Source organism: Megalops cyprinoides, chromosome 11, assembly GCF_013368585.1.
Source record: "Megalops cyprinoides isolate fMegCyp1 chromosome 11, fMegCyp1.pri, whole genome shotgun sequence".
Taxonomy (NCBI): Eukaryota; Metazoa; Chordata; class Actinopteri; order Elopiformes; family Megalopidae; genus Megalops; species Megalops cyprinoides.
The window spans coordinates 34,066,082-34,079,303 of record NC_050593.1 but is presented as its reverse complement, the minus strand read 5'-3'; the positions used below and the strand labels follow the sequence as shown (position 1 = coordinate 34,079,303).

Genomic DNA, 13,222 nt, shown 5'->3' with positions numbered 1-13,222 from the left:
TTCATACGAGGAGCCTAAACAAGAAGGTACTGTGGACCAAGTCGGTTGAGAGTCCACTCTTGTAGCCTCTGCACACTCTTTCCCCCTTCATGCCCAGTGGCCGTCATGACATAAGATCCCAGCATTCCCTGTGAACGTCGTGAGTGGACGCCCCCCGATCTACACGTTGATTAAACGCTTTCAGGGCCGGCTTGTTTCTGCCTTCATTTCACCCCGTCCCTCTCAGAATGGGCTGAAGATAAACAGCACGTGTCATGTGTTTGTTTTGTTTCTCCCGTGTGCCACCTCCATTTTTCAGAATGCACTGAAACCTGGTCTCTCTCCCCCCCCCCGCCCCCCCGTCTCTCTCCCCCCCCGCCCCCCGTCTCTCTCCCTTTCTCTCTCTCCCTCTCTCGCTCTCTCTGTCTCTCTCTCTTACTTTGTCTCTCTCTCCCCCTCCCTCCCTCTCTCTCTTTCTGTCCCCCCACCTCTCCCTCTCTCTCTCTCCCTCTCTCTCTCCCCCTCCCTCCCTCTCTCTCTCCTTGCCCCCCATCTCTCTCTCTCTCTCTCTCTCTCTCTCTCCCTCTCTCTTTCTCTCTCTCTCTCCCTGTCCCCCCCATCTCTCCCTCTCTTTCTCTCCCCCCCTCTCTCTCTCTCTCTCTCTCTCTCTCTCTCTCCCTCTCTCCCTGTCTCCCCCCCCCTCTCTCTCTGGGCAGAGCTCGGATGTGAAGAGGGGCAGTTCTCCTGCATATTCGGTACGTACGGCTTTGTGTTCCTCTTCCTGTCCTAGCAGCAGGGGCCAGTAGGCAGGCAGGCGTCACGTGACCATTAGGGTTAGGATTTACCCCGGTAAGCTGACAGAGACCCTGCGGAGACGACATCCTGCCACAGACGGGAGACTACTGCTGAACAGGCAGCAAAGAGTCAGGATAAAGGGTATCTGTTACTCCCGACTGAGGGAGACATTCCCTTATATGACCCACATAGAAGATTTATTCACGGCTGTAGTCAAGGTTCACATAGTACTGTGACAGAAATGATCTGTTCGTTCACACTAAACAGTGTATGAGAAGTCACAGACCCCTGAAGGCTTGGATGGTTTGTCGTCCTCACAGCACAGCACAGAGAATTAAAATGGCTGTGCTGGTAGGCTATTTCATTCTCACAGCGCAGTGCATTAAGATGGCTGTGTTTAACCAGATGGTGGCTGCGCTGTGGGTTTAACCCCCTGTGAACCTGAGAGGGATGTGGGGCAGGTCAGGGGTGAGTCCATGCCTGATCACCCTAGGCCTGGTGACTCCCATGATGCCTGCCTGCCTGCGTGCGTGTGTGTGTGTGTGTGCGCGTGCATGCGTGTCTGCGCGTGTGCGTGTGTGCGTGTGTGCGTGTGTGCGTGTGTGTGTGTGTGTGTGTGTTCTGGCTGTCTCTGATTGCCATGGATAGATTAGCACCGTGTTAGTGCTTCTCAGCATTGTTAGCACTTTGCAGAGAGCACTGTTGCACACCTCCTTTAAGACATGTTTATCTGTGTGTGGAAAGATAGAGAGCAACATATTTCATGAAGGCTACTGGAATTAGCAGCTGTGGATTAAGTCTCTTATGGTTGGGGGAAAGGCTAATATGCTCATTCTCAGCATGGACAGACAGCCTTTGCAGTTGGAATTAAATGGTACATTGGCACCAGTCCAGTCAGGGTTTCGTGTGAATGGAAGTGGTTTGGGAATGATGTGCATGCTGTTATGACTTCCATCTTTATTGAATGCCTCTTTGCTACAGTGAGAACCATAAGGCGTTTCAAAAGTAAGAGTGTCGATCTGTCTTTGTGAGCGCAGCAATTCCATTAAAGACCAAGATTCAGAAATTCAGGGAAAAGCTCAAAATATGAGCTCTAACGTGAGAATAATGAGAACAGAACTGTTATACCAACCGTAAAACATTTGCTAACCTAAGGTAACTTTGAACTCTAACAAGACAAACCCTGTACGTGTGTCTTTATAAGCCATTGATTGGCAGTTAATTGATGTCACGCAGGAAAGACTGAGACATGGCTTTGTCTGTATTGGATGGGAAATGCGGTATTTACAGTGTGTAACTTGGCTCTGGGTCTGGTCCCCAGACGGGCCTCGGTTAAGGGCTTGTGTTTCAGTGGCCAGACTGTCCTCCCCAGGCTCAGCAGAGGCGGCCCCTGTTCTGTCTCAAGTTTGTCATTCTTTCCAGTAAGTGCACCTTGCCAGGGAACCTGAGGTTGTCTAGAGTCTTTGCGAGCAGGAGAGAGTTATGTTTTGTTTGAGAAGCCGGGAGTCGTGCCAGCGGTAACGTTGAGATCGGCTATGAGGATATTAATAGGAACAATCTTTATGTTAATGTGTTTATTCTAAAAGCAGCTGTTCTCACCAAGCAGGAAAACAGCTTTCAGGAGTGGTGTTGACAAAAAAGGCACTCTAATTAGGGAAGTAAGGAGTGTGTGTGTGTGTGTGTGTGTTGTGTCCTTCAGCAGTGAGTGCATAGCGGATCTGAAATGTTGGAACGGCCTGCATGTAACCAGGTGATTCTTAATTTATAACATTTGCATTCCTTTCCTCCAGATCCCTGAAAAGAAACACTCCGATTCCTCCAGAGGAAGAAAGCGGAAAGCTGAGAATCAGTCTGAGAGCAGCCAAGGTGAGTCGCTTTGTTATTGGAGCAGTATTGTAGCAACACCGTTAAAAACCCAGGAATATATTTTAAGTAAGGGTAAACCAGTGGCAGAAAAAGAGAGGAAATTCAAATGAAAGTGCCACAGCACCATGACAGCTCTGACAGGTCTTTCCTGCACACACCGCTCTGCTAACTGGTGACGCACTGTATGTGGGTTCGCTGTCTGACAGCTTGCGTTCAGAGCCGGGCAGGTCAAAGGGTTGCTGAGGATTCAGGCAGTCTCTCTTCCTGTCATTTAGAATCTGTTCGTCTGGGTTTCGTTTCCTGCAGTTATTTAGCCTGAAAGTTAATCAGATATTGGCTCTGAAGCTGGGTACGCTTAGTCTCACACGCAGTGCACAGAGAGCACATCATGGCGTATTTTCACGCTAAGCCCTCTGAGAAAATGGCGCTGGTTTTGACTTCAGTGGCCAGTTAAAATAGGTTTTAAAAAGCATGTGAATGCTCGTGCTACATGCGTCTGCTGCGCTGTAGGGTCCCTCTGCAGTCGGCAGTGTTGTGCTGTTGTTAAACTAACCATGTCTTTTATTTTCACAGGGAAGTCTGTTGTACGGGGACCCAAAATTAGTGATTATTTTGATGTAAGTAATACAATATTTCCTTTCAACCTAGCTTAGAGTGAAGAAGCTCATATCCTCAGTGATTGTCAGAAATAGTAACTGAAATTTTAGCCCTGTGTGTGCGGACACGTGTCACACAGCACTGAGGCACACAAAGCTTTGCGTTTTCCTGTTTTATGTGGATGAACAGCTGATGCGAGAACACGAGAGATGCAGAACGCATCTCTTTAGGAAAGTCCTGGTACTAGCATGGCCTTCTCTGCCTGGGCTGCTGCCCGGGGCTGTGTGACGATGTCACTTCCCGTCTCTCTGCAGTTCCAGGGCGGGAACGGGTCCAGTCCGGTGAGGGGTCTGCCCCCAGCCATCCGCTCTCCGCAGAACTCTCATTCCCATTCCACACCAGGCTCCACTGTGAGTACCACTTACCCAGAGTTCAGCAGTCTTAGACGGAAGTCGCTCTTGAGTTTAGGCTCTAACACATACAGTGCTGTCGCTGTTATACGATGAAGTGGCAGTGTAGCATAGTGAGAAGGAGCAGGACTCGTAACCGAAAGGTTGCTGGTTCGATTGCCCGCAGGGGCACTGTTGCTGTACCCTTGGGTGAGGTACTTAACCCAGAATTGCCTCACTAAACATCCAGCTGGATAAATGGATAACATGTAAAAAATTGTAACCTATGTAAATCGCCCTGGCTTAGAGCGTCTGCTAAATGACAATATTGCAGTTTATGTACTAATGAATATTAATGTGGAGTGAGACTGATGAGGCCTTGCAGTTTGTTGAGCTAAATTTACAAAATCTGAAAATGTTTTCTCTCACAGATCAGACAAAATAGCTCATCACCAACCAGTCTGTCTTTCGGGGACCACATAATGCATCCGAAACAGCTGTCAATCAAATGCGTCCAGGTAAGAACGGTTTCCGTGTGCTTTCTGTCTCCTTCGTTGTCACGCTGGGGAATCGACACTGCTCACACATGTCATCGTTCTCGTTTCAGACTGACCTCACCGTTCTAAAGCTGGCTGCCCTTGAGAGTAATAAGAACCTGGACCTGGAGAAGAAAGAGGGCAGAATAGACGATTTGCTTAGGGTGAGGAAACGGCCTTAATTGGCCACAGAGAGGAGTCAGCAGAAATCCCTCCCAGTCTCTCTCGGATTTCGGTGCCATTGATCTAGCCCTGTGGAATAACTGAAAGCAACCGTCAGTGACTCAATTACAGATATCCACACAGTGCATTTATTGGACGTGTCTTGGCAGAAGGAGTAGTCAGATTAGCCTGGTGGCTGTATGAGGTAGCATTGTCAGAATAGTCTGGTGGCTGTATGAAGTAGCACAGCCAGGTTAGCCTGATGGCTGTGTGAAGTTAGCGTGTTAGCTGGGTGCATTCATTCAGGCTCGAGACACGAATGCAGAGGTTGTTGCGGTGAGATGAGCCCGGTCTGTGGTTGGTGATTCCAGAAAAAAAGGAAGAGCTGCATAATGGAAAAGCATGAAAAAGAGGAAGACGCACAGTGCATGACAAACATCACTCCGTCAGGCCTGTCGCAGAAATTCAAATTCTGCTCTCCTCCATGCATCAAATCTGACAGAAAACAAATCTCCTGAGCTGGGTAGGGGAAGGATTCCAGGGCCAGTGATAGTTTCCAAAAAGTCAATGAAATGCAGTCCACCATCTTGAGCTGGACCGTGTCCGGTGACTCATACCGCCAGCTGTAGTGACTGAAACCCCAAGGGAATGGGCTGGAAACTGTTGAAAATGAATAGATTCATAAATGCTAATTAAGGATAATAAGATGCAGTGATCAAAAAAAAAAGCTTATCATTGTGGCTGTAATATAAATAATGTAATGCCATTTCAGTTCTCATGAAAGGGTTTCATGTTTTTTTTTCTCTCCATAGGCAAACTGTGATCTTAGAAGACAAATAGATGAACAACAAAAATTACTTGAAAAGTACAAGGAACGCTTAAATAAATGCATCACTATGAGCAAGAAGTTGCTCATTGAAAAGGTAGGATCTCCTCCATTGCCCGGTGTCACACTGAAAATAACAAAACAGTAGCTCTGTTAGACTGGAGTCTGTGAACGGAAAACATTCAGTACACTATAAACCTCATCAGGACAGCCATCATCATCAAGTATCAACCAGTGTTGTGTCCACAATTTTGATAAAGAAGCATCCCGCCCCAGTTGCCCATTAGGGAAAAAGAAGTATGTCTTTAACATTCGTGTATGTTACTACTGTCACTGTTTTGTGCTCTGAATTGTATTTTCACATTAGGTCTGTGGGCTGGTGTAGAGTTGTAGTGGTGAAATACTTGTGAGCAGCCCTGGCATGTTTGTGAAGTCGGGGAAGAGGATTGTGACTGCATTTGTGCATAAGAGCTGTGTGTTAATGAATGGTGTGTGTGAGCTGTAGTGATGGGTGTATGATAGTGAATGCTGTAGTGATAGGTGTGAGATAGTGAAAGCCGTAGTGATAGGTGTGTGATAGTGAAAGCCGTAGTGATGGGTGTGAGATGGTGAAAGCCGTAGTGATGGGTGTGAGATGGTGAAAGCCGTAGTGATAGGTGTGAGATGGTGAAAGCCGTAGTGATAGGTGTGTGCTGTTTGCCTGCAGAGCACACAGGAGAAGCAGGCGTGTCGGGAGAAGAGCATGCAGGACAGGTTACGGCTCGGCCACTTCACCACCGTGCGGCACGGCGCCTCCTTCACTGAGCAGTGGACCGACGGATTCGCCTTCCAGAACCTCGTCAAGTAAGAAGGGCTCGCTCACTGACTCCTAACTCCTGACTCGCTCAGTGACTCCTAACTCCCTCAGTGACTCCTAACTCCTCCTAACTTGCACAGTGACTCCTAACTCCTCCTAACTCCTCCTAACTCCTAACTCACTCAGTGACTCCTAACTGTCTTTGCAGGGCTGCACCCTGAGTCTGTTGAGCAGCTCTAAGCTTTGAACTTCCCCACAGTTACTCCTTAGTAAAGACAGCTTTATTAGTGGAGAATGTGTTATCTTAGTGATGCACTCTACCCCTGGTGAAGTGCTTCCATTATCAACATAATTACAGTAGCACGATTTTCTTAGGTGTTTCATATAATTGCGATGCTTCTTTCAAGACTACTCAAACAGATGTCTGATTCATGTCATGTAAATACATTTCGGAGTTGTTTTTGCTTTGATTCCGCGGACAGTTCAGAAGCAGATGGCGCTCCACTTGTTTTACTGATACTTAGGCAGTGATGTAGGATGTAGGCTTTCAAAGTTCAGATAGCAGGTTAGCTATGATGAAACGCTGGGTGTTTGCACTCCGCTGAGAGGAAGAGAGGAATTTCAGGTGTCACGGTCTCGTTGCTATTAACGGGTAAAATTCTGCTCCATAGGCAGCAGGAGTGGATAAACCAGCAGAGGGAGGAGATTGAGAGACAGAGAAAACTGTTAGCCAAGAGGAAACCTCCGACCACAAACACCTCCCAGGCACCAGTCACCAACTCGGAGCCGAAGCAGCGGAAAACCAAGGCCGTGAACGGGGCAGAGAATGACCCCTTCCTCAAACCCAGCCTGCCACAGCTGTGAGTGTCTCCACTGCGTCCGTCTGCACTGTGTCTGTCCGGCTGCGCAATCTCTGTCTGTCTGCGCAGTCTGTCCGTCTGCGCAGTCTGTCTGCGCAGTCTCTGTCCGTCTGCGCAGTCTCTGTCTGCGTAGTCTCTCCATCTGTACAGTGTCTGTCTGTGTCGTGTCTGTCCATCTGTTCAGTGTCTGTCTGTGCTCCTCATCTGTGCCTCTGAGAGTTTGGTTTTTGTTCAAGCGTTTGATGTTCATTGAAACACGTCATCTCTGAAGTGTCTATGAAAACTGCATGTCCTAGTGTTTGTGGCTGCTCTACCGATCGGTTCTTTTGATGGTGTGTTTTCTTTTTATTCAAAGGCTGACCCTAGCTGAGTACCACGAGCAGGAGGAAATCTTCAAACTACGACTTGGGAATCTCAAAAAGGTCAGTAGCTTTTCTAAAGCTGACATGCCCTGGTTGCTGGCTGATGCTTTACTCTTTATCATTATCGTTATCTATCATCTATCATTATTAGATATGGAGCACATGTCAAAACTCATCCTTTACCCTGAAACAACCAGGGGAAAATCTTACTTTTCAACACTTAAGTGTTGAGGTCTAATTTTTTTTCTATTCTGTAGCTAGACTGAACACACATTTTATTAGTATGTGTATATATACATTTTTCTCCTGGGCAGTAATTACCATAGGACAGCCCCAGCCAGAAATGCTGTCAGGTCGTTATTATTGAATGCAGAAGGAGTCCGCTGAGCAGACGTACACTTTGATTAGCAGCCTCGTCATGCAGTAAAGTCTGTGTCTCTTCTCTCTGTTGTGTATCTGTGTGTGAATCATTTAAAGGAAGAAGCTGAAATCCAGGTGGAGCTGGAGAGGCTGGAGAGAGTGCGCAACCTCCACATCCGTGAGCTGAAGAGGATCAACAACGAGGACAGCTCTCAGTGAGTGCGGACCGCCTGTGCAGGGGGACGCCCGTAATGAGGGGACGTCCTTACATCAGGATGCCCTTAACTAGGAGGAGCCCTTAACGAGGGGATGCCCTTAACGAGGAGGCACCCGTAACGAGGGGGTGCCCTTAACGAGGGGATGCCCTGACCGGCATACGCCCTTCCGAGGCGACACCCTCACAAGGGGACATCTTTCAGATCCAGCTGTCCTGACACCCTAAAAGTAGATAGCCATTTAAAGTTTTACTAGGTCAGCCAGGGGAAACCGGAACACCCAGATTACTGACGACAGTAACAAGGCATTGTTCTCGCTGCTGCGTTTTGACATCATTCAGAATGACAGATTAGGGAGGTGCATTTGAAGTCGTCTTCAAGGAACCACGCATGAGCGTGTCTGAATTTTTTAGTGTGAATGCAAGGCAGGAGGGACCCATCTGAAGGAAAGGTTTATGAAACTCATTCTTTGTTTCTGGGGAGGACAGTGTGAAGTATGACTTGCGTGCTGCTCTTCAAACTGAGATGCGCCATTTGTGTTACCCTGTTTGACATCATCTTTATCTGAATGGATAAACATTGCAAAATGCACTGCACAATAATGTCATGATAACATTACTACATTATGAGAATCCTTTGAATTCTGCTTTAAATTACAGATTTTAACAAGGGAAACCTGTGTGGTCTGTGCATTAATCAATGCCTTGATTTTGTTAAGGTTTAAAGACCATCCAACCTTGAACGAGAGGTATCTACTGTTACATCTTCTGGGAAGAGGAGGATTTAGTGAAGTATACAAGGTAAGTTGATCTGGTCCCTCTAAAACGAACTTCAGATTGAGCTGAGTAAATGCTTGAGTAGGAGGAGGTGTCCGCTGTGTGTGGTGATGGTGTCTGAGTCACTGTGATCTGCTGTTGTCTTTCAGGCCTTCGACTTGATTGAGCAGCGGTACGCAGCGGTGAAAATACACCAGCTCAACAAGAACTGGAGGGAGGAGAAAAAGGAGAACTACCACAAGTATGTCCCCGTTTTATGGGAAGGTAGCATGCAGTTGCTCTGTGGGCAGATTCATGCTGTCAATGCAGACATGAAAGTTGATTCCATTTTGGGCTGGGTTTTTTTTTTAAGTTTGAAATGATTGGTGGTGTGAAAATGCAGTGATACATTTATGATGCCAAAGAACACTGAGGAGAACAATCCAGTGTACATTTTTCATTGACCATATGCTTTAACAAACTTAATTCTGACCCTTTAAGCATCCTGACGTCTTGTTCTCAGATTACTGGCCAACAATTTCAGATTGGTGATTATACAGTCAAGTGAGACAGAATGAAAATTCTTGGGTCGGCTAGTGTAAGTTTAGCTTGCCATCTCATTGGCTGCTTTGAGGTGATTACAGATGTGATTTCTTGCCAGCTACATCTACTCAGCCCCTCTACTCAAATCTTTAGCACAGTACGTTACGTTGCATTGTTAGCATTTGGCAGATCCAGAGTGACTTACATAGGTTACAATGTCATCCATTTACACAGCTGGATATTTACCGAGCAGTTGTGGGTTTAGTACCTTGCCCAAGGGTACTGCAGCAGTGCTCTAGTGGGGAATCGAACCAGCAGCCTTTCGGTTATGAGCCCTGCTCTTTACCACTACGCTATACTGATGCACACTAGATTCTAAAGGCGATGTACTTTTGCTGCAGTTCATTGGCCATCCCTGCTCCTAAGAACATCTGTGATAGCTATTTCTATGCCACATAACTGTTTATTCAGAAGAGTTTTTAGGCTCTTCTGCCTTGATTATTTGGCAAGCAGTATGCACACATTTCCCCAAAAAGAAAAATTTCATGGGTTTGAAAAGGGCTTATATACAGCTAATATCTTTTATTACGTTTAAAAACAGCACAGTTGAATGGAAGGGCAATGTTGTGTACCTTGTGCCAAATCATTTCTTTCTATGGAGCTTGCTGTGTGACTAAGTTTAGTTTGGGTGCAATAAAGCCAGTTTTATGACCTTAGTGCAACAATGTATTGATTCTCATTCCCAAAACTACTGTCAGTGCAGCAATATGGATCATTTTAGGTCTGGAAGAAGTAGAATTTGTGTATATACAGTGAGACAGTGCTTGAGAGAATTGCTACACAGTGTGAAGAATAACTGCGTATGCCGGGATGGTTTCTCTGCTCCTGATGACTCTGTGATCACTGCAGACACGCCTGTCGAGAATACAGAATACACAAGCAGCTGGACCACCCCAGAATAGTGAAGCTCTACGACTACTTCTCATTGGACACGGACACGTGAGTGACCGCCCTCTTTTGCACTGATGACCAATTGCTGCTGTAGACCTGTTCACTGCTGATCAGTAAGTTGAAAGGGGTGTGTGCTCCTGTTGAATCCTCTTTAAAATGTTCTGCTTCCACTGATGGCTTGACCTCTCCACTGCCTGCAGGTTTTGCACAGTGCTGGAATACTGTGAAGGCAACGACCTGGACTTCTACTTGAAACAGCACAAGCTGATGTCGGAGAAGGAGGCGCGCTCCATCGTCATGCAGATAGTGAATGCACTGCGATACCTGAATGAGATCAAGCCCCCCATCATCCACTACGACCTCAAGCCAGGTAGCATGGCACTACATCCGTGGGTCTGTGGGATCAGATCCTAGCTTGGCTCTGTTGCCCTTAGCAGTGAACTATATCCATGTAGCCTGTATGCATACCCGGCTGAGGAAGCTCTCACCCGTACTAGGCCCTGGCAACATATCACTCCCATACTCCATCAATTACACTGGCTCCCTGTACAATACCGTATTCAATTCAAAATCATTCTGCTCGTTTTCAAAGCCCAACGTAATCTAGCACCCTCTTATCTTTCAAACCTCTTAACCCCATATCAACCGACCCGCACCCTCACTACGTCAATGCACTTCACTTTCCACCCTCAAATCTATGCTAATCTCACCTTTTTACTCTGGCTTTTTCCTCCTACTCCTAACTGTCCCTTACATCTCACCCCATCCCCTCTCATTTTCATCTCTCTCCTATGCTACTTTAACCTGCTCAGTCTTGTCCTATCTCCTCGCGTATATGGGTCTTGCTGTGTTTTGTTTTGTTTATTTTATTTTATTTTTTCTGACCGCTGTCAAACACTTATCCCCCACTGGTAGTACAATGTCTTTATTAAATGTACAGTGTCCCTATATGTTGTCCTATATGCGGCTCTTATGACGTGTTATTCTTGGCTATATACTGCTTTTATCATCTGTTATTCTTGATTTTATTGTGCAGTGTACTTGGGTGACTTGAAAGGCGCTCTAAAATAAAATGTATTATTATTATTATAATTATTATTAAGCTCTGTGTATAAAAGTAATATGACATTTTTTTCGATCACTGTTCCACCTTTTAAAGGGTCATCAAAAGCAGGGTTGTGCCAGGTGTTAGGTCTTGTGGAGGTAGCCGGACGAGTGCTTGTGTTCAGTTTAGACGCGCCAGTCAGCACGTAGCGCTGAGTTCTGCCGTTTAAACAGAACGTGCTGAGCAATGTGTGTTGTGTCTGCTGTGTCCTGAATACGGGGGCCATGCGCACAGGTAACATCCTGCTGGTCGATGGCACAGCCTGCGGGGAAATCAAAATCACAGACTTCGGCTTGTCCAAGATCATGGATGACGACAACTACGGAGTGGATGGGATGGACCTGACCTCACAGGGGGCGGGGACATACTGGTGAGAACCGCCAATGCCAGTACACGTCTAAATGTCATGTTATCACACAACGCTGGGCTAAAGAATTCTACACCTTGCTTGAAAAACAAGCGTTTTTTTCCCCCGTATATTTTAATACTTCTAATTCTTTTAATTGATATTTTGCCTTTTATTTCATTCCCCCACTCTAAATTCTTTGAAGTCTCAACCTTGTGTGTAAAATCTTTGGTGTCTTGCTCATTTCTGGCTTCCGAGATTTCACTTGTTGACTCCGCAGTGTGCTTTTGTCTTGTCAGGTACCTGCCTCCTGAATGTTTCGTAGTTGGTAAAGAGCCCCCGAAGATTTCCAACAAGGTGGACGTGTGGTCGGTGGGCGTCATCTTTTTCCAGTGTCTGTACGGCAGGAAGGTGAGGACCCCTTTAAAGAGGGCACTGATTTCCGCACTGGTGTTGTTTTTTCTGTCAGGAGCTGCTCTTGCTTCCAGTTTCTTTCTGAATGGCTGCCTTCTCTTCCAGCCGTTTGGGCATAACCAGTCTCAGCAGGACATTCTACAGGAGAACACCATACTGAAAGCCACCGAGGTCCAGTTTCCCGTGAAGCCCGTCGCCAGCAACGAAGCAAAGGTCAGCTTCTCCACACACAGGAAATGCACGAGTCATCAGTGTGTGTGCATCCATATGATTGCGCAAAAAGTAGCGTGCTTTTCAGAAAGATGTTATTGTCTGGCTGAGTTTCTGAGTTGTTGAAATGAGATGTTATTACCTGACTCTGTGCCTCAGGACAGTTTCAGAGGAAGTGCAGGAGAATAAGTGATGTTGGTCAGACAGTGACCTCTAGTGGTTAAAAGTTTTACAGCCCTTCCTTCTGCTCCCTAAGTATTTGTGCAATTCGGCAGTCTGTTCCAGATCTGCATACATAGCATACACTGAGAATGAGACTACACCTCAGACTCTGTTCCTGCTGTGGTGCTCTGTTACTTATTTATAGCAGTTAAAATTCTCAGCTGTGTCTGCGTGCGCCGGGGTTCGTAAACAGTTTCTGCGTGTGCGTCTCTTTCCCTCCTCCTTCCCAGGCGTTTATTCGCCGCTGCCTGGCGTACCGGAAGGAGGACCGCTTCGACGTGCACCAGCTGGGCAGCGACTCCTACCTGCTTCCTCATATGAGGAGGTCCAACTCCTCAGGGAACCTGCAGATGTCGCTCTCTGGGGGCTCTGGCCCCGCCTCCTCCAGCATCATCTACTGAAGGAGCCTGCACTGACCGACCCACTGACCCGCCCCGCGGCTCCCCCCCGCAGGCCCCCCCCCACCCCGGTGCACGGGCGACAGGCGCCATCCAGGGGCACGTGGGACACGTCGGGTCCGGGCCCCCACGGCCGTCGCCATGGGGACAGGAGAGAGAAGAAGCAGGACTGCTCTCCGTTCGGGCTGTACTGGGGTAGATATGGGTGTGTACCAAGACGCGGCACAACCTGGTGTTGGAGGGGACATTAAAAAGAAAAAAATACAGGGGGCTTTTCGGCTGTAAAGACGTTTGGAAGGCTGAATTACAGAGCACTGTGGCTCTGGTAATTGGAGGTCTCTTGCTGGCTGGATGGCAGAGAAAGCTAAAGGGAGACATGGCAGCCTGCTGTTTAATCTAAACAAACCTGATGCCTGCCTGGGTGCGAATGATTTAACCGCTAAAAGTTTACATAAGGACCTGATGTTTGTAGTATTTATAGACATACAGTGGTTTCATTATCAGCTGAGCAGTTATGTCCACAGTGTTTTTTTTT

The 13,222-nt window shown here is 47.1% G+C and overlaps 1 protein-coding gene across 1 annotated transcript in view; it reads left to right on the top strand.

Annotated features, from left to right (window-relative positions):
• The window catches only part of LOC118785741 (serine/threonine-protein kinase tousled-like 1-B), a 28,680-nt gene extending 15,962 nt beyond the window's left edge, over positions 1-12,718 (top strand). Inside the window, exons 4-22 of the mRNA XM_036540649.1 lie at positions 696-734; positions 2,565-2,640; positions 3,214-3,257; positions 3,552-3,647; positions 4,058-4,144; positions 4,234-4,326; positions 5,137-5,247; positions 5,857-5,993; positions 6,618-6,806; positions 7,162-7,228; positions 7,646-7,743; positions 8,462-8,543; positions 8,669-8,760; positions 9,951-10,040; positions 10,193-10,362; positions 11,332-11,467; positions 11,743-11,854; positions 11,963-12,070; positions 12,520-12,718. Coding sequence (XP_036396542.1) covers positions 696-734; positions 2,565-2,640; positions 3,214-3,257; positions 3,552-3,647; positions 4,058-4,144; positions 4,234-4,326; positions 5,137-5,247; positions 5,857-5,993; positions 6,618-6,806; positions 7,162-7,228; positions 7,646-7,743; positions 8,462-8,543; positions 8,669-8,760; positions 9,951-10,040; positions 10,193-10,362; positions 11,332-11,467; positions 11,743-11,854; positions 11,963-12,070; positions 12,520-12,690 — 1,998 coding nt within the window. The 3' untranslated portion in view covers positions 12,691-12,718. The remainder of the gene's footprint in view (positions 1-695; positions 735-2,564; positions 2,641-3,213; positions 3,258-3,551; positions 3,648-4,057; positions 4,145-4,233; positions 4,327-5,136; positions 5,248-5,856; positions 5,994-6,617; positions 6,807-7,161; positions 7,229-7,645; positions 7,744-8,461; positions 8,544-8,668; positions 8,761-9,950; positions 10,041-10,192; positions 10,363-11,331; positions 11,468-11,742; positions 11,855-11,962; positions 12,071-12,519) is intronic.
• The last annotated feature ends 504 nt before the right edge of the window (positions 12,719-13,222 follow it).